Source organism: Dermochelys coriacea, chromosome 2 (genome assembly GCF_009764565.3).
Source record: "Dermochelys coriacea isolate rDerCor1 chromosome 2, rDerCor1.pri.v4, whole genome shotgun sequence".
In the NCBI taxonomy this organism is placed as follows: Eukaryota; Metazoa; Chordata; order Testudines; family Dermochelyidae; genus Dermochelys; species Dermochelys coriacea.
The window spans coordinates 271,064,765-271,087,012 of NC_050069.1; the positions used below are offsets into that span (position 1 = coordinate 271,064,765).

Here is a 22,248-nt window from a genome sequence, read left to right on the forward strand (position 1 = left end):
CTCGTCCTCCTGCCCTCATTACCTAGCCCCACGGCGCTCACTCAGCCCCCTCGTTCTCCTGCCCCACATTACCCAGCCCCATGGCACTCACCAGCCCCTCGTCCTCCTGCCCTCATTGCCTAGCCTCACGGCGCTCACTCAGCCCCCTCGTCCTCCTGCCCCACATTACCCAGCCCCACAGCACTCACCCAGCCCCCTCGTCCTCCTGCCCCACATTATCCAGCCCCACGGTGCTCACTCAGCCCCTTCATTCCACCCAGCCCCACAGCACTCACCCAGCCCCCTCGTCCTTCCACCCCACATCTACCCAGCCCCACGGCACTCATCCAGCCCCCTCATTCCTCCGCCCCATCTGCACCTAGCCCCATGGTGATCAGCCAGTACCCCTCGTTCCCCCATCCTTACCCAATCCCACAGCACTTGCTCAGCTCTTCTCCCCCCATCCGTACCCAGCCCCACGGCTCCCACTCAGACCCCCCAGCCCATCCTGCCATCCAACTGAACTCCACATCCCGTTCAGCCCCCACCTCTCCCCTTCCACAGTCTCAGTCCCAAACTCGGGGTGCCTGGTCCCAACCCCTGACCTCCCGCTCCTCCGCTAGGCTGCCGGTGCCCCGAGGGGCAGCTGCTGCAGGACGGCGTGTGCGTGCCAGTCCTGGCCTGCCGTTGCGGGCTGCCCACAGCCAACGGCACGCGGGAGCTCTGGCCGGGGCAAGCGGCCGAGCTGGACTGTCACAACTGGTAAGGAGGGGGCGGCCGAATGGGGGCCTGGATCCTCCCCCCGAGCTCCGGAGGGGCTGGCCGGGCACCTCGCTCTGGGAGGGGACCCTGGCCCGGGGAAGAGCTAACGTGGCCCAAAGGGAGCCGCACAGGAGACACCACCAAGGGACGTCTAATCCCAACCCGCCACAAAGGGGTCTCCAGAGCCAGGCCAGGCCGACCACCGGGTGCATCGATGTGGGAAGTGCAGAGCTAGGGCCTGAGGACCCACTGCCATGGGGTTGGCAGTGACCGTGGCACCCAGCGGCAGTGGGCTGCCAGCACGGGAGGGGATGGGAACGTTCTCCAGGAAGCCCGAGGGCCGGCACGTAGGAGCAATGTGAGGAATGTCTGCCCCGAGCTGGGGGCCTGGCAGCCGGCAGTGCCAGGAGAGAGCTGGGCACGTGCCCATCGCCAGCGGGATGCGGGCTGGGCGCTGCTGGGCAGTTGCTGAGGGGCTGAGCTCAGCCATTGGGCAGGGGCAGATCGTGTGTGCGGGTGTGTGTCTGTGACCCCCCCCAAGCCGCGTCTCTGCCTGCAGCACGTGCGGGAACGGCACCTTCGCCTGCCCCGATCTGGAGTGCCCCTCCTACGGGCCCTGGGCAGAGTGGAGCCCCTGCTCCGTCACCTGCGGGGGAGGCAGCACCCTCCGGCACCGCCCCTGCCAGGAGAGCCCCGCCGGGGCCCCGTGTACCCCCGACGGCATGGAGGAGATCACGGAGTGCAACCTGCAGCCCTGCCCGGGTGAGTGCTGGCCCCACAGCCCTGCTCGGGTGAGTGCCGGCCCCACGGCCCTGCCCGGGTGAGTGCTGGCCCCACGGCCCTGCCCCAGTGAATGCCAAACCTACCGCCCTGCCCCAGTGAGTGCCGGCCCCACAGCCCTGCCCGGGTGAGTGCCAAACCCATGGCCCTGCCCGGGTGAGTGCCAAACCCATGGCCATCTGGGGCCCTTCAGCAGCTGCTGCCCTTGTTGCCTGTTGTAACCCCCGAGGAGTGAGCACCTCCCGGGTGCCCCGGGATCCCCCCCCCCCCCCCGTTGCTGCCTTCCCTGAGCCTGCTCCCCCTGCCGAGCCCTGGCGGGTGTGAGCCCTGTGCCCAGCCTGACCCTGCCCTGCCCCTGCAGCCGGCTGCCAGCTGAGCCCGTGGTCGGCGTGGAGCCCCTGCAGCGCCAGCTGTGGGGGGGGCGTGTCGGAGCGGAGCCGGAGCCTGCTGTCCCCAGGGGAGGGCCGGGGGGAGCACTGCCCTGCCCCCCTGCTGCTGCACCGCGCCTGCCAGACCCACAACTGCACGCCAGGTACAGTCTGAGGGGGGGGCATCCAGCACGGAGCGCAGGGCTGGGGGGAGAGCGGCAATCCCTAGAGCCTGCAGCCTGCCCCCAGCATGTCAGCCTGCAGGGTCTGAGGTCATAGACCTCCTAGGGGGCCTGGAGGAGACTCCCTGTCAGCGTAAGGTCTGGCAGAGGGGAGCCCCCGTCTGTACGTGGTCGCGGCGTGTCTGGGGCAGGGGAGCCCCTGTCTGTACGTGGGCGTGGTAGGGGAGACTCTCAGGCTGTGGACGCCCCTGCCTGTGATCTATGGGTCCCCCTCGGGCTCCCCAGTGTGACCTGCCCCCCCCCTTGCTGTGTGCAGAGTGCCCGGGCACCCAGGTGTACAGCAACTGCGCCAACGCCTGTCCCCGCGCCTGCTCCGACCTGCGCCCCGGGACCGAGTGCCTGCGGGAGGAGTGCCAGCCCGGCTGTGCCTGCCCTCCTGGCCAGGTGGGTCTCTGCCCCCAATGTCAACCCCCTCGGTAGGACACTGCCGCTTCCTGGGTCTGAGACGTCAACCCTGCCCGCTCTGCGGGGCCCCGGGCTGGGCTCTGGCCTCTTCCCACTGCTCCCCTCCCCCAGCCCCCCACCACGGGGACACCCTGGCACTGGCCGGGAGGGCAGAGAGTCTCCTACCACTGGCGTCAGGGCTGGGCTGGCAGGGAGGAAGGGGCTGGTCCTGTCTGGCACTGAACAGATGGAGGCCATGAGTTGCCATTCGAGGGCACACACCGCCTGTGACAGCACCTGCGCCCCTGGCCCCAGCCCCCCGGGTACCTCCTCCCCAGGTTGTGGGACAGAGTCCCTGGCGTGGTCTCTCGGAGGGCAGGGTTCCCCTGGGCTGGTCTCTGGTGGGTGGGGCCAGGGGGTTCCCCGTCTCGGGGAAGGGAGGCAGGGGTTCCCTGACTTGGTCTCTGAGGGGTGGGGGCAGGAGGTACCCCAGCCTGGGTGTCGGGTGGGGCAGGGGGTTTCCTGGGCCCGGTCTCTGGAGGGACAGGGGGTTCCCAGGCCCAGAATCTGGGGGGATGGGATTCCTGGGCCCAGTCTCTGGAGGGACAGGGGGTTCCCTGGCCTGGTCTCTGAGGGGGGTACAGAGGGTTCCCGGGCCCAGTCTCTGGGGGGACAGGGGATTCCCGGGCCCGGTCTCTGGGAGGACAGGGGGTTCCCAAGCCCGGTCTCTGAGGGGGGGTACAGGGGGTTCCCTGGCCTGGTCTCTGGAGGGAGAGGGGGTTCCTGGGCCTGGTCTCTGGAGGGACAGGGGGTTCCCGGGCCCGATCTCTGAGGGGGGTACAGGGGGTTCCCGGGCCCAGTCTCTGGAGGGACAGGGGGTTCCCAGGCCCGATCTCTGAGGGGGGGTACAGGGGGTTCCCTGGCCCGGTCTCAGGGGGCAAGTGGCAGCTGCTGTGTTGCTGCAGGTACTGCAGGATGGGGTGTGCCTGCCCCCGGAGGGATGCCGCTGCTCGCTGGTCCCTGCTCCTGCTGTGCCCTGGGCCGCCAACCTGTCGCAGGAGGAGCGGGCAAGAGAGTACCCAGCTGGCAGCACCATCTACCACCAGTGCAACAGCTGGTCAGTGCCCAGCCGGGGGTGTGGGGGGCTGGAGAGCCCTGCAGCTCTACCCAGTGCAGCCGCCTTCCCCTCCTGCTCTGCAGGCTGGGGGGGGGCGCTGCAGGTAGTGCCGGGGTTCAGGCTGCCCCACATGGACAGTGTCGGGGGAGCATTGCCTCCTGTAGACAATGCCGGGGGGGTTGCAGCGAGGGTGGGGGTCTGCCCCACACAGACGGTGCTGGGCCTGGTCCTGAACGACCCAGGGCTCACGGGTGGCTCGCTCCAGGGGTGTGGGGCAGGCACTGTACTCTGCCCTGGGATGGCAGCACGGAGCCGGGGGGCTGGCTGTGGGCACAGAACGGCCACTGTGGGACGGGACTGGAGGGCCGTGAGCCATGGCGGCTTGGCCCTGGCAGGACCAGAACTCCCCCTCACGAGGGAGGGGGCCAGCCAGTGGGACTGACCTTGCTCCAGGCGCATAGCACTTAGCCCCCATGGCACGAAACCCCCAAGCAGGGAAGGAGCCGTGTGTACAGCTTAGAGTGGGGCTCGGAGCCAGGACTCCTGGGTTCTATCCCGGCTTTGGGAGGGGAGTAGGGTCTAGTGGGATAAAGCATGAGGTTGAGAGCCAGGACTCCTGGGTTCCATCCCCAGCTCTGCCACTGACCTGCTGGGTGAGGGCTGGCAGGCCCCTTCCTCTCCTCAGTTTCCTCCCCAGCTGTGTGGGGATGATGGCTGGGGCTGAGCCGAGTGCTGGGGGTGCAGGGCTTGGTGCCTGGGGTCCGCAAGTCTGGCGCGGCAGCCAGGAGCTGGCTCCCACCTCACGCCCTCGCTGTGTTTGCAGTGTCTGTCGCAGAGGCACCTTCAGCTGCTCCCAGCGGGACTGCAATGGTAAGAGACCCCCAGCCAGGCCCCACCCACCCCACTCCTGGCCTGCAGGCAGATCAGCAGGGAGCATGGTGTGCCGCCCGCTGCCCCCTGGGCCCTGCCCCCTGGCGGTGAGACGGCCCAGCTGAGCCTGGTGGGGGGTGGTCGCTGGGAGGCAGCGTTGGCAGTGCTGGGAGCTTGCTCCAGGGGGCAGGTGCTGTGGGGCAGAAGGTCTCTGCTCCTCCAGCACCCATGGAGCCCACGCAGTGAGGGCAGCCCAGCCCCTCCAAGCACGGGGGAAGCGGCAGCTGTTAGTGCAACAGACAGGTACCCACATCTCAGCCCCCAAATGCCCTGGGGTTGGTGCTGATCCCCCCACAGAATGCTGGGGCTCAGCTCTGATCCCCCCCACCCCCGGTGGGCTCGGCCCTGACTCTCCCCCCACACACATTCTCCCCATAGTGGACTGCCTCTGGTCCGCGTGGTCAGCCTGGTCCGTGTGCTCAGTGACGTGTGGGCCGGGCGTGCGGATCTCCCAGAGACACCAGCTCCAGCAGCGCCTGTACGACGGGACCGAGTGCCTGGGCCCCCCGACGCGCCGGACGCCCTGCTCCCTGCCCGACTGCGGTGAGCCCCCAGCCTGGCCCGGCCTGGCTGCCTGGGACTGCTGGGGTGGGGGTGGGGGTGGGTGACTGGTTGAGCCGGGGCCCCTGGGAGCAGGGGCCCCGTGTGCTGCTGGGCCTTATGCTATGGGGGATACAGGGGAGCTGCCCCCCCTGGGCCCCACAGTGGCTACTGACCAGGGCTTCCCCCCGCACTAGCTTCAGGGTGGCAGGGATGGGGGTGGCGGGCACACAGGGCTGCAGGGGCCCATGGCTCTGGCCTTGTGCAGCAGGCAGGGAAGGAGGCATGCCCGCGAGGCGGGCCCATCGCTGTGCGCCAGGGAGGGCGGGTTTGGGGACCTTTGGCCTGACGTGTCCGCGCTGCTCCTGCAGCCTGCCCCACAGGGGAGAGTTGGCACGGCTCCGGCCCCACGGCGCCCTGCGAGCGAACCTGCCGGCAGATCTATGAGGAGCCCCAGCACAACTGCAGTGTGGGGGCCGCGCCAGGCTGCGTCTGCGAGGCCGGGCGGTACCGGGACAGCAGCGGGCACTGTGTCACCGCCGCCCACTGCGAGTGTGAGCATGGGGGCCAGCTGCGCCCGGTGAGTGTGCAGGGGCTGCCGCTCCACCCCCACCCCTATGGCACGGGATGGACCAGGGAGACCTGCCCAGCCAGGGGACCTGCCGTGCTGCCAGCCCCAGGGCAGCTTCACCCGGGATGGAACGGATCCCAGGGTCTGCCCTTCACGGTCCCACTGGGTCAGGGCAGCCAGAGCCTGGGGTCTGCCCCACACGGTCCCATGGGTTGGGGCAGGTGGAGCCTGTGGACTGTCCTGCTGGGTTGGGGGAGCTGGAGCCCCATGCGGCCCTGCTGGGTGAGGGCAGCCAGAGCCGGGGGTCCGTCCCCCACGGCCCTGCTGGTTCCAACGTTTCTTCTCTCTCCCCCCAGCCCGGAGCCGAGTGGCAGGAGGGCTGTGAGAGCTGCCGCTGCCTGAACGGGAGGGCCGTGTGCACGGCAGGCTGCCCCCCTCTCGTCTGCCTCGAGGTACGGCTCAGCCTGGCTCGGCCTGGCTCGGCCCGTCGATCCTGCTGCTGCTGCAGAGCCACCTCGGGATGGCCACACGTCTGCTCCCATCCCCCAGGCAGAGCCGCGATGCCCCTGGGGGCACACACGGGCAGCCTGCCCACTCACAGCCTCATGCTCCCCCTTCCAACCAGACCCGCCTGTGCACCCCCTGCCTGGGACTGGCCACAGAGACAAGCCCTGGTCCTCCTCCCTTCCCCCCAGCCTCTCCCAGCAGCCCCTGGGGCACAGCAGAAGGAGCTGGTGGGGGGCAGATTGGGGGGCTCAGAGGGCCCAGTGCTGGGAGATCCCTCCCAAGCCGGACTCAGCTCAGTGAAGAGCGACTCTGAGCCCAGGCCGGATGGCCCCGGGCTGGTTCCTACACTGGGGACACTGCAGGCCGGACCAGGGACAGAGCCGGAACCACCCACGGCCATGGAGACGGGTGACGGGCTGTCGGCCGGGAGAGGCCTGGGCTGAGCCCTGGCCTGGCCGCGGGGTGAGCCATCCTGCCCCAGTGAGCCACCAGCCCTGGCCCGGCACCTGGCACCCTGGCTGCCCATCACTCACGCTCACTCTCTGCCCCCAGGGGGAAGTGAAGGTGCAGGAGCCCGGCAGCTGCTGCCCCGTGTGCCGGAGAGAATCATTTGGTATGGAGTCACACACGGCAGGGAGCCGCCGGGGCCCTCTTGGCACTGGGAGTATCTGGGGTGGCCCGGGGGGGGTGCTTCAGGGGGAGCAGTAGGGGGGGTTCTCCTCTCTGTTGGTGCTGACCCTGGTGCCCTCGCATGGCCCTAGGGGTGCCGTGCTGCTGGGTGTGCCATTTTTCGGAGGAGGCATTACATCGTAGCCCAGACGCTCACCCTGACTCTTCAGGCCCACAGGTGTCATCCCGTTAGCCCTGGCATCCTGGCCCAGTTGGCCCCCATGTCCTCTCAGGACTGTGCTGGGGCTACTGCCCTGAGCCGGTGGTTGTTGCACTGAGCTGTTAGCCAGCTGCCGGGGGCCACCCCAGAGGAGGCTGCATGCTGGTGCTGGGAGGGATCCTTTGTCGTGGGAGGGCTCGCAAGACGGGAGCTGTTGTGACTCCCCTCGTTCCTTTGCAGAGGAGCCGTCATCCGCGTGCCAACGCTACACCGAGGTGCGGAACATCACCAAGGGGCGCTGCACCCTGCACGGCGTGGAGGTGAGCTACTGCAGCGGGCGCTGCGCCTCCCGCACCAACGTCATCTCCGAGGTGAGTGAAAGCCAGAGGGCACGGCCTGGCGCCTGGCTGGGATTGTGGGCATAGTGCTGCCCCCAGGCCCGAGCACTTCGCCAGCGTCCCGGGCCTGGCCGAGCTGGGCCCGCCACCTGGCAAGCTGAGCCGCAGGTTCCTGACTCTGGAGACCGCACAGGGCTGTGTGATCTGGCCCCGCCGCAGATCTGGCCTCTCCCACGCAGGGCGGTGGAGGTGGGCCGGGTGCTCCCTTCAGACGGAGCGGTGAGGCTGTCAATTGCTATAATGAGCCAGTGGCCTCTGAATCCCTTTGCCCCAAGCCCTGTGCACCGGCACCTCTGTCCATTGCGAAAAGGGACTGGAACCGGGGATCGGCCACGACGGGGCAGCCACAAGGCCCCTTTTCAAAGCTGAAAATGGCAGATCGCACTCTGCTGGCCCCTGGGCTGGTTTCCTTTTCTCAGCCTGCCTGGGCAATGGTTTAGTGCTGGTGAACCCGAGCCCCGCAAACTCCACGGCTGTGTGTGGCCGGCAGTTGCCTGTTCTGACAACCTTCCGTTCCTTCCCAGCGCTTTGCGTGCCTCTGTCCGGAAGTGCTCCAGTTCTGGGGCTAGGACACACCGTCAGCCGGGGCTCCCTTCGCTCCAGTGCTCACGAGATCCACCGTGTCAGATTGCAACCCGCGAGCCCATTTGTCACTCCGCCGAAACCAAACATCCACTGCCATGCCCACCCCACAGGAGCTTTCACAGCGGAAATTCCCTGGAGCCCTGGGGTCTCCAAGCAGGGCTCCCCCATGCCCCTTTTCCGAGCTGTAAAGCCAGCTCGGCATGGCGCTGTTAGCGTGGAGACAGGACAATGTGGTCCCTGCCGACCAACTGCCTGCAGGTCGTTTGTTTCGCCTGGACTGCGTCTTGCCAGGCGTCCTGGCAGGCTGAAGTGGCACAGATGGCTCCTGCTGTTAGCCAGAATGAAAGCCACGTGGATATCAGCTCGCCCGCCCTCATGGCTATCCAGACTGCTCACAGGCCAGTGCCCCAACTTCCAAACCGCTCCCCAGTCACTGTCTCCAGCTCCAGCCTGGTGGGGCAGGTTTGGATCGCACTTTCCCCACCAGTATTGGCGTGTCTGGTCTAATAGCTGTTATGGCAGAGCTGGCGTCCTCTGTTCCCATGCGTTTCACAGTACCTCCCATCATTGTGTGTCTGCCCCACTCTGAGCAAACTGGGGGCTGATCCTCGTGCGGCCAAGCTTTGCCCTTTCAGCCTGGCCACCCCTAGATTCCTGAATGAGCTAAATCCACCAGGCTAAATCCAGCTGAGCATTGATAAATAGATCCATCGCCAGTATCCTGGAAGGACTGCTTGGTATCTGGGTGTACCAAGAACACGCCTTCCCTGATTCTCTCCAGCTGAGGTGAGGTCTCTTCTCACCCTCATCTTCTTGGCCTGAGCTGGGCCCTGGCTGGCTCTGAACTACATGGCCAGGGCCTGTCCCAGGTCTGGTACCAGTCTCTGCTCAGGTGGTCGGATCTTCAGCACCATCACAGCTGGGCCACCCAAACTGGCTGCTCGTAACCCCGTCTGTTCATCTCTGCAGCCGTTCACTTGGGCCAAGACGCTGCCCTGAGCCCAGGGAGTCTCCCACGGCTAGTGTGTCATTGAGCTGGGATGAGCCGAGCTCGCTCTCCCCCTCCCCGCATGTTACCAGGGGCTCAGGAAAGGCTTACCCAGGTTCTCTGGCTGGCCCAGTTCCACGCCCAGGCAGCTGGGTCCACCGTGGCCTTGCGACTCCTGGAATTCCCTCTCAGCTCCTGACGTCCCGGCTGCACCTCGTCTCTGTTGGCGAGTTCCCGTGGCCGAAGCTATCCTGGCCTCCCCTGTTGCCAGGGAAACCTCTGGGCCCTGGCAGTGGGGTGCTGGGCACTCACTGGGAATTAGCAGGTGGGCTCCCAGCTGCACCCCGGCACTGTGTAGCTGTCGCCCTACCAGAGACTTTATCTCCGACCAAAAGTTCTGCTCCGTGGGAAAGCTCCAGCTGCAGGTTTCCTTCCCCCTGGAAAGGCTCCAGTTCTCCCTTTAGAGTCTGTCTGTGCTGGGAGCACCCTGGGTCAACAGAAAAACCAGCTCACGCTGTCTCCTCTGTCCCACAGCTCACCCCAGGGTGTGCCCTCCGGCCCCAGCGGGGAGCCAGTGCTCAGGACCATGCCCGGTTGGGTGCATTAGGAGAAATGCGTGGTACAAATGAGGTCGAGTCACTGGTGCAGCCGGTTTATTTACAGTGGAGATATAAAAGCCTGTTACCTTGAGCACAGTAGGAACAAGCAACAGGCAGGTTCCTGGCCGCGAAGTCCCCAAACCTGCCCCATCTAGCGAGCTCTGTGCCCAAAGAGCTCTGTCCCATTGCGGGCCACATGAACCTCTGCTCCTCCCGCTGGCTGCCTCTCTCCCTCCCTCCCACCCAGAGCTCGTCAGACGTTCCCCTGCCCTTGTGTTTGCAGGCAGGGAATTCTTCAGCCCGCATGGTTTAACTATCAGGCTTTGCCATAAGGTCTGTTGCCCTGCATGGTGGCTTCTGGTATTTCCACCTAGCACACATAAAAGGGGTTTAATTGCTCCTTCCATTAAGCCAGGAAGAAGCGGGGTTAGCCCGCCATTGGCTTTAACCAGGTAGGTCAAAGACCTGTGTGGTGTTAGCCAGCATAACAGGATCTAACATGCAGCTGGGTCTCCATGACCCCCGTTCTGGGCTCTCCTCGCCTGCCAGCAGCCCCACCATTAGCCCGCTCCGGGACCCTTTCCCTGTCTGCCCCCCGCTGGCCCAGGCCTGCCAGGGCCCCCGAGCTCCCCTTGATCCGGTTGTGGCCTGTGCCCCGCTGCCCAGCTGTGCTTTTCTCCCGCAGGAGCCGTACCTGCAGACGCTGTGTGACTGCTGCAGCTACCACCTGGACCCAGTGAGCCCCGTGCGCATCCTGACCCTGCCGTGCGAAGACGGGGAGGTGGAGCCGGTGGTGCTGCCCGTCATCCACAGCTGTGAATGCAGCCCCTGCCAGGGTGCGTGGAGCAAGCGTACGCAGGCCCCGCTCAGGACGTGCTGCTCGGGGGGCCCCGCGCCTGGCCCGGCTGGGCATGGGGCACTCACTCTGCACTCTCAGCTGAACTGGGCAGGGGCTGCACCTGGGAGTGGTGATCAGCTGACCTGGCCCTGGGACATGGGCAGGAGCGGGCGCCAGGGGCCGGGCCTTGGAGCACATGGGGGGCCAGGGAGACTCCAAGAGCACAAATGGAGGTGTCAGCATAGCCTGGGACTGGGGCAGGGACTGGGCTCGGGCCAGCTGGGCATGGGGCAAGTGTCTGGGCTAGTGGCATGCCTAGTCTGGTAGCATGGGGGCAGCAGGGCTCCTGTTCCTAGGTCTCACACTGCCTCCTGGGCCAGTGGTCCCAGAACCCACTGCCAGGGGAATGACCCTGTGTGTCCCAGCATCACCCCACTGCACGGCACCGCCACGGCTATCACTCGCACAGCTGTACCCCAGCAGTGCCCCTGGGTCCCCTTGTTACCCCACTGCACGGCACGGCCATGGGTATCGCTCACACAGCCTCACTCTCCGTGCCTGGTGCAGGAGCCTATGACTACAGCATGTGCGTGGCATTACCAGCCTTCGCCCTGCCCTGGACAGGCATTCGCGTTCTCTGAACAGCCCCTTCTCTAATCTGGGTTTTCTCTTCTTTTCGCCAGGTGGGGACTTTTCCGAGCGCTGATGGCCCGTGGCTGGGCGGGACGGTGTCTGCACTGGGGCCCCCGTGCTGTGCTGGCGGCCGAGGATGGCGAGATGGCACCGTGTGTCCCTGCTGCAGGCTCCCCAGACCCCCCGCACTGCCCGCCGGGCTTGTTCTGCTGTAGCTCAGTAATAAAGTGAACGGAGCTGGTTCCAAAGGCGACTCCTCCAGCTGTTGCAGTGGGGGGGGTCACTGCTCCCCCCACCCAAAGGGGGCTGCTGGGCATGGTCCAGAGCACCAAGGTTCACCCATAGCATGGCCCCACACTCGTGGTCTGAGCTTGGCCTGGTTTTGTTCTCATTTTGCCAGCGGTGGGGCTGATGCTCTAGCTCCATGGGGTGGCTAATAGGGTCATAGGCGCCGACGCCATGGGTGCTTTGGGGCTGGAGCACCGACGGGGAAAAATTGGTGGGTGCTGAGCACCCACCGGCAGCCAAGCTCCCCTCCCCCTCCCACCTCACCTCCGCCTCCTCCCCTGAGCGGGCCGTGTCCCCGCTTCTCCTCCCAGTGCTTGCTGCTGCAAAACAGCTGTCTTGTGGCGTAACAAGCTCTGGGAGGGAGCAGGGAGGAGCGGGAAGTGGCGCGCTCAGGGGAGGAGGCGGGGCCAGGGCAAGGATTTGGGGAAGGAGTCCAATGGGGTAGGGAGGGGGTGGAGTTGGGGCAGGGACTTTGGGGAAGGGGTTGGAATGGGGGCAGGGCAGGGGCGGGACGGGGTGGAGTGGGGAGGGCCGAGCACCCGTCGGCGCCAGCAGAAGTTGGCGCCTATGAATGGGCTTAGAGGAACTTTCCTCCCTGGCGCTGCAGCCCTGCTGCCGGGGCTGGCTCGGCCCATGGGGAGAACCGGGCCCCCGCTGGGAGATGTGCACAAGAACAGGGCCGTAACCCCAGGCCACAGGGGCTGGCCGGGATGCGCTGCCAGACCCCGTATTACCGATGTGCCCACAGGACGGACCCCGCGAGGCTGATTTCCCTGTCACGGAGCCACCGCGGCTGGTCTGGGCCCAGCCTGGAACCAGTCCCTTGGGAGTGGGCCGTGCCCTGAGACCTCAGCGCCAGGCCTGCGGCCTCCAGGATGCCAAGTCTGGGCCTTAGCAATCCCCGTCTCTGTCTCTCTCCGCGGCCCCCCGCGATCCCCAACTCTCTCTTTCTCTGTGACCCCCGCGATCCCTGTCTCTCTCCGCGGCCCCCCCCAATCCCTGTCTCTCTCTCTCTGACTCCAACGATCCCATCTCTCTCCACATCCCCCAGCGATCCCCGTCTCCCTCCACGGCCCCCCGCGATCCCCATCTCTTTCTCTGTGACCCCCGTGATCCCCGTCTCTCTCCGCAGCCCCCCACGATCCCCGTCTCCCTCCGCGGCCCCCCGCGATCCCCATCTCTCTCTTTCTCTGTGACCCCGTCTCTCTCCACATCCCCCAGCGATCCCCGTCTCCCTCCGCGGCCCCCCGCGATCCCCATCTCTTTCTCTGTGACCCCCGTGATCCCCGTCTCTCTCCGCAGCCCCCCACGATCCCCGTCTCCCTCCGCGGCCCCCCCCGATCCCCGTCTCTTTCTCTGTGACCCCCGTGATCCCCGTCTCTCTCCGCGGCCCCCCCCGATCCCCGTCTCCCTCCACGGCCCCCCCCGATCCCCGTCTCCCTCCGCGGCCCCCCACGTTCCCCGTCTCCCTCCGCGGCCCCCCGCGATCCCCGTCTCTTTCTCTGTGACCCCGTCTCTCTCCGTGGCCCCCCCAATCCCCATCTCTCTCTGCGGCCCCCCGCGATCCCCATCTCTCTCTTTCTCTGTGACGCCCGTGATCCCCGTCTCCCTCCGCGGCCCCCCGCGATCCCCATCTCTCTCTTTCTCTGTGACCCCCGTGATCCCCGTCTCTCTCCACATCCCCCAGCGATCCCCGTCTCCCTCCACGGCCCCCCGCGATCCCCATCTCTCTCTTTCTCTGTGACCCCGTGATCCCCGTCTCTCTCCGCGGCCCCCCCCGATCCCCGTCTCTTTCTCTGTGACCCCCGTGATCCCCGTCTCTCTCCACATCCCCCAGCGATCCCCGTCTCCCTCCACGGCCCCCCGCGATCCCCATCTCTCTCTTTCTCTGTGACCCCCGCGATCCCCGTCTCTCCCCGTGGCTCCCCATGATCCCCATCTCTCTCTCTGTGACTCCAACGATCCCATCTCTCTCCACATCCCCCAGCGATCCCCGCCTTACTCAGGCCGGGGGGGGCGGGGCGGGGCGGGGCGGCCCGGCCCGGCTCGGCTCGGCTCGGCTCGGCCCCCCCCGCGGGGAGCGGGCCCGGGCGGCCCTTGGGGCAGGGCCCCGGTGGGGGAGGGGCGGCCGCGCGGCTCTGAGCGCGGGGGGGCCGGGGCGGGCCGGGGGAGGGGCGGAGCCGCGGGAGCCCGTATGCAGATCTGTGTGCGAGCGGAGCCTTGTGGGAGCGGGAGCCGCCTGCCGAGCGGGGCCGGAATTTGGCAGCCGGGGCTCGGCGGGGAGCAGGGTGGGCCCCGGGGACACGTCGGGGCCGGTCGCGGCAGGGGGGGCCGGCGTGGGCGGGGCCGGCGGGCCCCACCGTGGGTGGAGAGTGGGGGGCGGGCGGGCGGGCGGCGGCGGGGGGGGTGAGTCGTACTCACCTGGCAGGGGAGACCACGTGATGGTGAAGGTGGTTTCCCGGGGCGAGGCTCCTCCCTTGCACGCCGGGGGAGCTGGTCCCTGCGGGAAACTCCACCGTGGGGGGGCTGCGCTCGCTCGCTCCGGGGCCGAGGCGTCGCGGCGAGGGGCGTGTGAGACCAGCTGAGCCTTGGTTTGGTCCCTACGGAGAGTTGGCGGCTCGCGAACGGTTTTTAACACGGGCGCGGTTCCCGTTGACGTTCAATCGGCAGGTTTTCGCTTCCAAGCCCGGGTTCTGCGTTAAGCGGAGTTCCGACGGGAGGAAGAGTCACGCATCAGACCGGTTTTTTTGCGTGACAAATCGGAAGTACCAGCCTGGTATAAGAGGCTTTTACAAGCCATTGTCCAGTTAAACCGGCAGAAGTCACCAGGCCGGGATGGCCTCTTCCACCGCGGTTCTGAGGGAGCTCCAATATGAAGTTGCACAACTATGGGCTGTAATGGGCAAGCTACGGCTGAAGCAAGCCTCTGTTGCAGCTGGCTGGCAGGTCGCTCATGTTGGGCTAATTTTTAAATGGGCTCTAGAAGCGAGTCTGGCAATTGCAGGCTGGTGAGCCTAACTTCAGTAACGGGCAATTTGGTAGAAACTAGAGTCAAGAATGATCAGGCACCCAGATAAACAGGATATATTGGGAAAGCGCCAACTGGGAACTCGTACCTCACCAATAATCTAGTCTTCTTTGAGGATCTCAACAAGCATATGACAGGTTTCAGAGTAGCAGCCGTGTTAGTCTGTATTCGCAGAAAGAAAAGCAGGACTTGTGGCACCTTAGAGACTAACCCAAATCTATTAGAGCATAAGCTTTCGTGAGCTACAGCTCACTTCATCGGATGCATGTGGATAAGTATGGTTCAGTCGATATAGCGAACTGGGATTTTCAGAAAGCCTTTGACAGGCTCTCCAAAGGCTCTAAAGAAAACAAAGTGGTTATGGGATAAGACTGTAAGAACGGCCGTACTGGGTCAGACCAAAGGTCCGGCTAGCCCAGTCTCCTGTCTTCTGACAGTGGCCAAGGCCAGGTGCCCCAGAGGGAATGAACAGAACAGGTAACCATCGAGTGATCCATCCCCTGTCGCCCATTCCCAGCTTCTGGCAAACAGGGGTTAGCTAGGGATACCCCTGACTAAGCACCATTGAGGGACCTATCTTCCATGAATTGATCTAGTTCTTTTTTGAACCGTGTTATAGTCTTGGCCCTCACAACATCCTCTGACAAGGAGTTCCACCAGTTGACTGTGTGTTGTGTGAAGAAATACTTCCTTTTGTTTGTTTTAAACTTACCACCTATTAATTGCATTTGGTGACCCCCTAGTTCTTATGTTATGAGGAGTAAATAACACTTCCTTATTTACTTTCTCCACCCCAGTCATGATTTTATAGACCTCGATCAGATCCCCCTCAGTCGTCTCTTTTCCAAGCTGAAAAGTCCCAGTCTTATTAATCTCTCCTCATACAGCAGCCATTCCAGACCCCCTCATCATTTTTGTTGCCCTTTTCTGAATCTTTCCAATTCCAATAGATCTTTTTTGAGATGGGGCGACCACATCTGCACGCAGTATTCCAGATGTGGGCGTACCAGGGATTTATATAGAGGCAACATGATATTTTCTGTCTTATCTATCCCTTTCTTAATGATTCCCAACATTCCGCTGCACACTGAGTGGATGTTTGCAGAGAACTCTCCACAATGACTCCCAGATCTCTCTCTTAAGTGGTAACAACTAATTTAGACCCCATCATTTTATAGTTATAGTTGGGATTATGTTTTCCAACGTGCATTACTTTGCTATTTATCAGCACTGACTTTCATCTGCCATTTTGTTGCCCAGTCACCCAGTTTTGTGACATCCCTTTGTAGCTCTCCGCAGTCTGCTTTGGACTTAACTATCTTGAGTAGTTTTGTATCATCTGCAAATTTTGCCACCTCACTGTTTACCTGTTTCCCCAGATCATTGATGAATAAGTTGAACAGTACTGGTCCCAGTACAGACCCCCTGGGGGACACCTGGGGATAAGAGGGAAGATCCTCTTCTGACACTGGCCGACCAGGTGTCAGCTTATGCCAAGGCCCCTAGGCCTTACTGAAACGTGGCAAATGCATGGCTGGAAACTAGTCTTGCTCACCTGTTTGTTAGTGTTGTTAAAACAGGCATTAGATTTATAAAAATGTGTTTCGTGTTTAGACTTTATGAAAAGCTTGTGAGTTGCTGCCTGCCTTATTCTCACCTCTAATATCTGTATCCCATGTTACAAGGTGATATATAAGTCTTGGCACTAAAACTGTCAACCCCCTTGCCACCACCAGTCAGGAGAGAAGCATTACCAAGTGTGAAAAGCTAGTTTACCAGAAGAGGAGTCAACTCCTTTCCAACAAGAGGAGGTCCTGAGACATCAGACAAGCCACTGCGGATCATCCGTGGACAAAAGATTTGGTTGATTGCTCCCCCCCTCACACACCCCCACCCCCACGAGGAGGTGGAGACCTGCACAAACACTTACCCCATCAGCTTGAGCTCTGGGGGAATAGAATAAAAATCCCTGTCAAGAAGAAACCGTTGTCCCTCTGGTGCTTGGACTTCAGGGAGATGGCACGTCTTCCGAGCATGAGCAAGGGATCCTGTTACACTGGCAAAACTACACAGGGTCGTTTCAGGGGACAAGACAAGATGTCACATTTATTATAACACAATTTGATTTAAGACCAGTAACTAATATCTAATACACACCCCCCCCCCCAAATGTTCTGCAGCTGCTAGATAGTTACCAGACCTGAATGTAGCTTGAGTTTGTGGCTCGGGTTCATAGCTTGTGGCAGCTAACTGACTGGGAAAGCTGGGCACAAGGAATAGCTGGGTCTCTGTTGGGCACCGATGCCCTTCCATGTTGGCAGCAGAATGTTACCCTCCAAAATCTTCCATCTCACCCATCCTTTTTGTAGGCTTTAGTTTGAATCCAGAGTCTATAGGTTTTGCTGTGTCACGCTGCCTCTGGGTTCAGTGTGATTGATCACCCGTCAATTGCAGACATGACTTTCAGCCTGGGACCTGGCTTTGATGTTTCTTCAGTTGTGCTTTTGTTCTTTTCTTTTGAGGGTGGACTCTTCTTGCTTTGTCAGGGCTGTTGTCTGCATCTTCAGCCCTTGGTGTTTACACTTTATTTCATCAGGACAGGCTGGGGCTGGAGGCTGATTCCATCATCCATACATACCTCATTCCCACATCTAAACTACACTAATAAGATTACAGCAGGGTTTGGCAAAAATGAGTGAGCATTTTAAAATGGAGTTTGGGTTACAACATGGACAAGTGTAAGGACTGGCAAACAGTGAACAGAAGTTACAATATAGACAAGTATAATGAATGACAAAAAGTGAGCAGAAGTTACAATGTTGAAGCAGTGCAAGTTTCAGCGATTTAAGCAGCAATTGGATTGAAAGTGAAACTCAATTAGTCAGTTATTGGGGTACCTGGTTTTATGAATGAATGTTGTTTCATTCATAAAACTTTACTTATGAAGTTATATTAATAAAGTGAACAATTAAAAACAATTTCATTGATCAGTTCTACAATCCCAGCTGTTTGGCTAGGGTTAGCCCTCAGAGACATACAGAGCTTGCGTGTTACAGCAGCTTCTACTACTTTTTGAAACCTCAGACTGTAACTCCTTTGTGTGTATGTTTACCCACTTTAACCTGGTAAATAAGTTTCTTATTTCTTTTCATAGTTAGTAAAGATTTAGCTGGTTTATTATCGGATTGGCCACGAACGTTGTCTTCGGTTTGAGATCTGAGGTGCAACTGACCTGGCTGAGTTACTGGTCCGAGTGATCAGAATATTGTTATGGTTTTTGGTGCAAGGAACCATCTGTCACAAAGGCAGGCTCACCTGGATGGCAAGATAGATTCAGGGTGCCCAACGGGGCTGTCTGTGACTCCATGTTAATGCTGTTCTAGTGCTTGAGGAGTTCACACTTGATACTTGGTTGGTGAAATCCAAGTCTGGAACACACAACCGTGAGGAGCCCCACTGTCTGCCAGTCCTGGGTGCCCAGGGCTCCTGCTCTCTGGGGCTCTGGCTGCACTAGAAAGGTAAGTTTCTAGCTTGCCTGGTTCAGAAACTGGAAGGGAAATAAAGAGAACCCACATTACATTTTTTTTAAAAAAGAATCCTCATGATTTTGGGGAGTCTGACTCATGATTTTCCAATGGTGAGGGTGGCAATACTGAGAAGTTAAGGATTATTATTTAGCATTTACATTACAGTAGGTTTTGGAGGAAAAAAAATCGGGATTGGGACCCCTGTGTACTGGGTGCAGCACGACACCTAGTGTCTTGTCTTGACCTTATAAAGCAAGATACATGGAACATAGGCTGGGTGGGGTGAAGTCTATGTAACTCATGCAGTTGTTGATATATGTGTGACCTCAAATATTACCAACCTCCCACCCACAAAAAACAAACAAACAAAGAACCAACCAACCATCTCCCCAACAGACCCACAGTCTGGAAAGCATTCGTCCCTCATACTGTTGAAAAGACTCACAGCAGAAAGAAGGATCCCAGCTTCTTAAATAATCCTCTAGCAAGACAAAGAACTGTATGTCTATAGACTCACGAAACACTCCCAAGAAATTGTAATGATATTTTATCATAAAGAAACCAAAGCACTAGAGATTTCAGATTTTTCAACTACTTCAAAAAATCTGCTTTACACTCTTGTTGCACTGTTAACTCATAGTTAGCTTTCAGAGTAGCAGCCGTGTTAGTCTGTATCCGCAAAAAGAAAAGGAGGACTTGTGGCACCTTAGAGACTAACAAATTTATTTGAGCATAAGCTTTCATGAGCTACAGCTCACTTCATCAGATGCATTCAGTGGAAAATACAGTGGGGAGATTTATATACACAGAGAACATGAAACAATGGGTGTTACTGTACGACTGGTTTTTGAATGTTATAATTCTTGACGTCTGATTTGTGTCCATTTATTCTTTTACGTAGAGACTGTCCAGTTTGGCCAATGTACATTGGCCAGAGGGGATTTAGATTTAATTTTGGTGAGTAGCGAGGACCTCATAGAAGAAATGGTTGTAGGGGACAATCTTGGCTCAAGTGATCATGAGCTAATTCAGTTCAAACTAAATGGAAGGATTAACAAAAATAAATCTGCAACTAGGGTTTTTGATTTCAAAAGGGCTGACTTTCAAAAATTAAGGAAATTAGTTAGGGAAGTGGATTGGACTGAAGAACTTATGGATCTAAAGGTAGAGGAGGCCTGGGATTACTTTAAATCAAAACTGCAGAAGCTATCGGAAGCCTGTATCCCAAGAAAGGGGAAAAAATTCATAGGAAGGAGTTGTAGACCAAGCTGGATGAGCAAGCATCTTAGAGAGGTGATTATGAAGAAGCAGAAAGCATACAGGGAGTGGAAGATGGGAGGGATCAGCAAGGAAAGCTACCTAATTGAGGTCAGAAGATGTAGGGATAAAGTGAGAGAGGCTAAAAGTCGAGTAGAGTTGGACCTTGCAAAGGGAATTAAAACCAATAGTAAAAGGTTCTATAGCCATATTAATAAGAAGAAAACTATGAAGGAAGAAGTGGGGCCGCTTAACACTGAGGATGGAGCGGAGGTTAAAGATAATCTAGGCATGGCCCAATATCTAAACAAATACTTTGCCTCAGTCTTTAATAAGGCTAAAGAGGATCTTGGGGATAATGGTAGCATGACAAATGGGAAGGAGGATATAGAGGTAGATATTACCATATCAGAGGTAGAAGCGAAACTGAAACAGCTTAATGGGACTAAATCGGGGGGCCCAGATAATCTTCATCCAAGAATATTAGAGGAATTGGTGCCTGAAATTGCAAGCCCATTAGCAAGAATTTTTAATGAATCTGTAAACTCAGGAATAGTACCGAATGATTGGAGAATTGCTAATATAGTTCCTATTTTTAAGAAAGGAAAAAAAAGTGATCCGGGTAACTACAGGCCAGTTAGTTTGACATCTGTAGTATGCAAGGTCCTGGAAAAAATTTTGAAGGAGAAATTAGTTAAGGACATTGAAGTCAATGGTAAATGGGACAAAATACAACATGGTTTTACAAAAGGTAGATCGTGCCAAACCAACCTAATCTCCTTTTTTGAAAAAGTAACAGATTTTTTAGATAAAGGAAATGCAGTGGATCTAATTTACCTAGATTTCAGTAAGGCATTTGATACCGTGCCACATGGGGAATTATTAGTTAAATTGGAGAAGATGGGGATCAATATGAACATCAGAAGGTGGATAAGGAATTGGTTAAAGGGGAGACTGCAACGGGTCCTACTGAAAGGCGAACTGTCAGGTTGGAGGGAGGTTACCAGTGGAGTTCCTCAGGGATCGGTTTTGGGACCAATCTTATTTAATCTTTTTGTTACTGACCTTGGCACAAAAAGTGGGAGTGTGCTAATAAAGTTTGCAGATGATAAAAAGCTGGGAGGTATTGCCAATTCGGAGAAGGATCGGGATATTATACAGGAGGATCTGGATGACCTTGTAAACTGGAGTAATAGTAATAGGTTGAAATTTAATAGTGAGAAGTGTAAGGTTATGCATTTAGGGATTAATAACAAGAATTTTAGTTATAAGTTGGGGACGCATCAATTAGAAGTAACGGAAGAGGAGAAGGACCTTGGCGTATTGGTTGATCATAGGATGACTATAAGCTGCCAATGTGATATGGCTGTGAAAAAAGCTTATGCGGTTTTGGGATGCATCAGGAGAGGCATTTCCAGTAGGGATAAGGAGGTTTTAGTACCGTTATACAAGGCACTGGTGAGACCTCACCTAGAATACTGTGTGCAGTTCTGGTCTCCCATGTTTAAAAAGGATGAATTCAAACTGGAGCAGGTACAGAGAAGGGCTACTAGGATGATCCGAGGAATGGAAAACTTGTCTTATGAAAGGAGACTTAAGGAGCTTGGCTTGTTTAACCTAACTAAAAGAAGGTTGAGGGGAGATATGATTGCTCTCTATAAATATATCAGAGGGATAAATACAGGAGAGGGAGAGGAATTATTTCAGCTCAGCACCAATGTGGACACAAGAACAAATGGGTATAAACTGGCCACCAGGAAGTTTAGACTTGAAGTCAGACGAAGGTTTCTAACCATCAGAGGAGTGAAGTTTTGGAATAGCCTTCCAAGGGAAGCAGTGGGGGCAAAAGATCTATCTGGCTTTAAGATTCTACTCGATAAGTTTATGGAGGAGATGGTATGATGGGATAATGGGATTTTGGTAAGTAATTGATCTTTAAATATTCAGGGTAAATAGGCCAAATCCCCTGAGATGGGATATTAGATGGATGGGATCTGAGTTACTATAGAAAATTCTTTCCTGGGTATCTGGCTGGTGAATCTTGCCCATGTGCTCAGGGTTTGGCTGATTGCCATGTTTGGGGTCGGGAGGGAGTTTTCCTCCAGGGCAGATTGGAGAGGCCCTGGAGGTTTTTTTGCCTTCCTCTGTAGCATGGGGCATGGTTGACTGGAGGGAGGCTTCTCTGCTCCTTGAAGTTTTGAACCATGATTTGAGGACTTCAATAGCTCAGACATGGGTGAGGATTTTTAATAGGAGTGGGTGGGTGACATTCTGTGGCCTGCGCTGTGCAGGAGGTCGGACTAGATGATCAGAGTGGTCCCTTCTGACCTTAGTATCTATGAATCTATGAATCTACATGGCAGAGGGGCATTACTGGCACATGATGGCATATATCACATTGGTAGATGCGCAGGTGAACAAGCCTCTGATAGTGTGGCTGATGTGTTTAGGCCCTATGATAGACATAGACATAGAATATTAGGGTTGGAAGGGACCTCAGGAAGTCATCTAGTCCAACCCGAGATGATGGTGTCCCCTGAATAGATATGTGGACGTCAAGAATTATAACATTCAAAAACCAGTCGCAGAACACATCAATCTCTTTGGTCACTCGATTTCAGACCTAAAAGTGGTAATTCTTCAACAAAAAAACTTCAAAAACAGACTCCAAGGAGAGACTGTTGAATTGGAATTAATTTGCAAACTGGATACAATGAACTTAGGCTTGAATAAAGACTGGGAGTGGATGGGTCATTACACAAAGTAAAACTATTTCCCCATGTTTATTCCCCCCCCCCCACACACACACACTGTTCCTCAGACGTTCTTGTCAACTGCTGGAAATGGCCCACCTGGATTATCACTACAAAAGGTGCCCCCCCCTTCCTTGCTCTCCTGCTGGTGATAGCTCACCTTACCTGATCACTCTCGTTACAGTGTGTATGGTAACACCCATTGTTTCATGTTCTCTGTGTATATAAATCTCCCCACTGTATTTTCAACTGCATGCATCCGATGAAGTGAGCTATAGCTCACAAAAGCTTATGCTCAAATAAATGTGTTAGTCTCTAAGGTGCCACAAGTCCTCCTTTTCTTTT

General features: G+C 58.3%; 2 protein-coding genes and 1 pseudogene across 2 annotated transcripts in view; 2 read left to right on the plus strand and 1 right to left on the minus strand.

Annotated features, from left to right (window-relative positions):
- The window catches only part of LOC119850715 (SCO-spondin-like), a 120,222-nt gene extending 108,941 nt beyond the window's left edge, over nt 1-11,281 (plus strand). Inside the window, exons 102-114 of the mRNA XM_043507142.1 lie at nt 603-741; nt 1,301-1,503; nt 1,883-2,053; nt 2,388-2,515; nt 3,481-3,632; nt 4,456-4,502; nt 4,941-5,105; nt 5,474-5,682; nt 6,030-6,125; nt 6,733-6,793; nt 7,250-7,380; nt 10,265-10,415; nt 11,101-11,281. Of these exons, the coding sequence (XP_043363077.1) occupies nt 603-741; nt 1,301-1,503; nt 1,883-2,053; nt 2,388-2,515; nt 3,481-3,632; nt 4,456-4,502; nt 4,941-5,105; nt 5,474-5,682; nt 6,030-6,125; nt 6,733-6,793; nt 7,250-7,380; nt 10,265-10,415; nt 11,101-11,123 (1,676 nt within the window). The 3' untranslated portion in view covers nt 11,124-11,281. The remainder of the gene's footprint in view (nt 1-602; nt 742-1,300; nt 1,504-1,882; nt 2,054-2,387; nt 2,516-3,480; nt 3,633-4,455; nt 4,503-4,940; nt 5,106-5,473; nt 5,683-6,029; nt 6,126-6,732; nt 6,794-7,249; nt 7,381-10,264; nt 10,416-11,100) is intronic.
- LOC119850710 overlaps nt 1-22,248 on the minus strand; it is an 829,101-nt gene that overhangs the window by 638,920 nt on the left and 167,933 nt on the right. The gene's annotated exons all lie outside the window — the stretch shown is intronic.
- LOC119852372 lies at nt 13,752-13,883 on the plus strand (annotated as a pseudogene).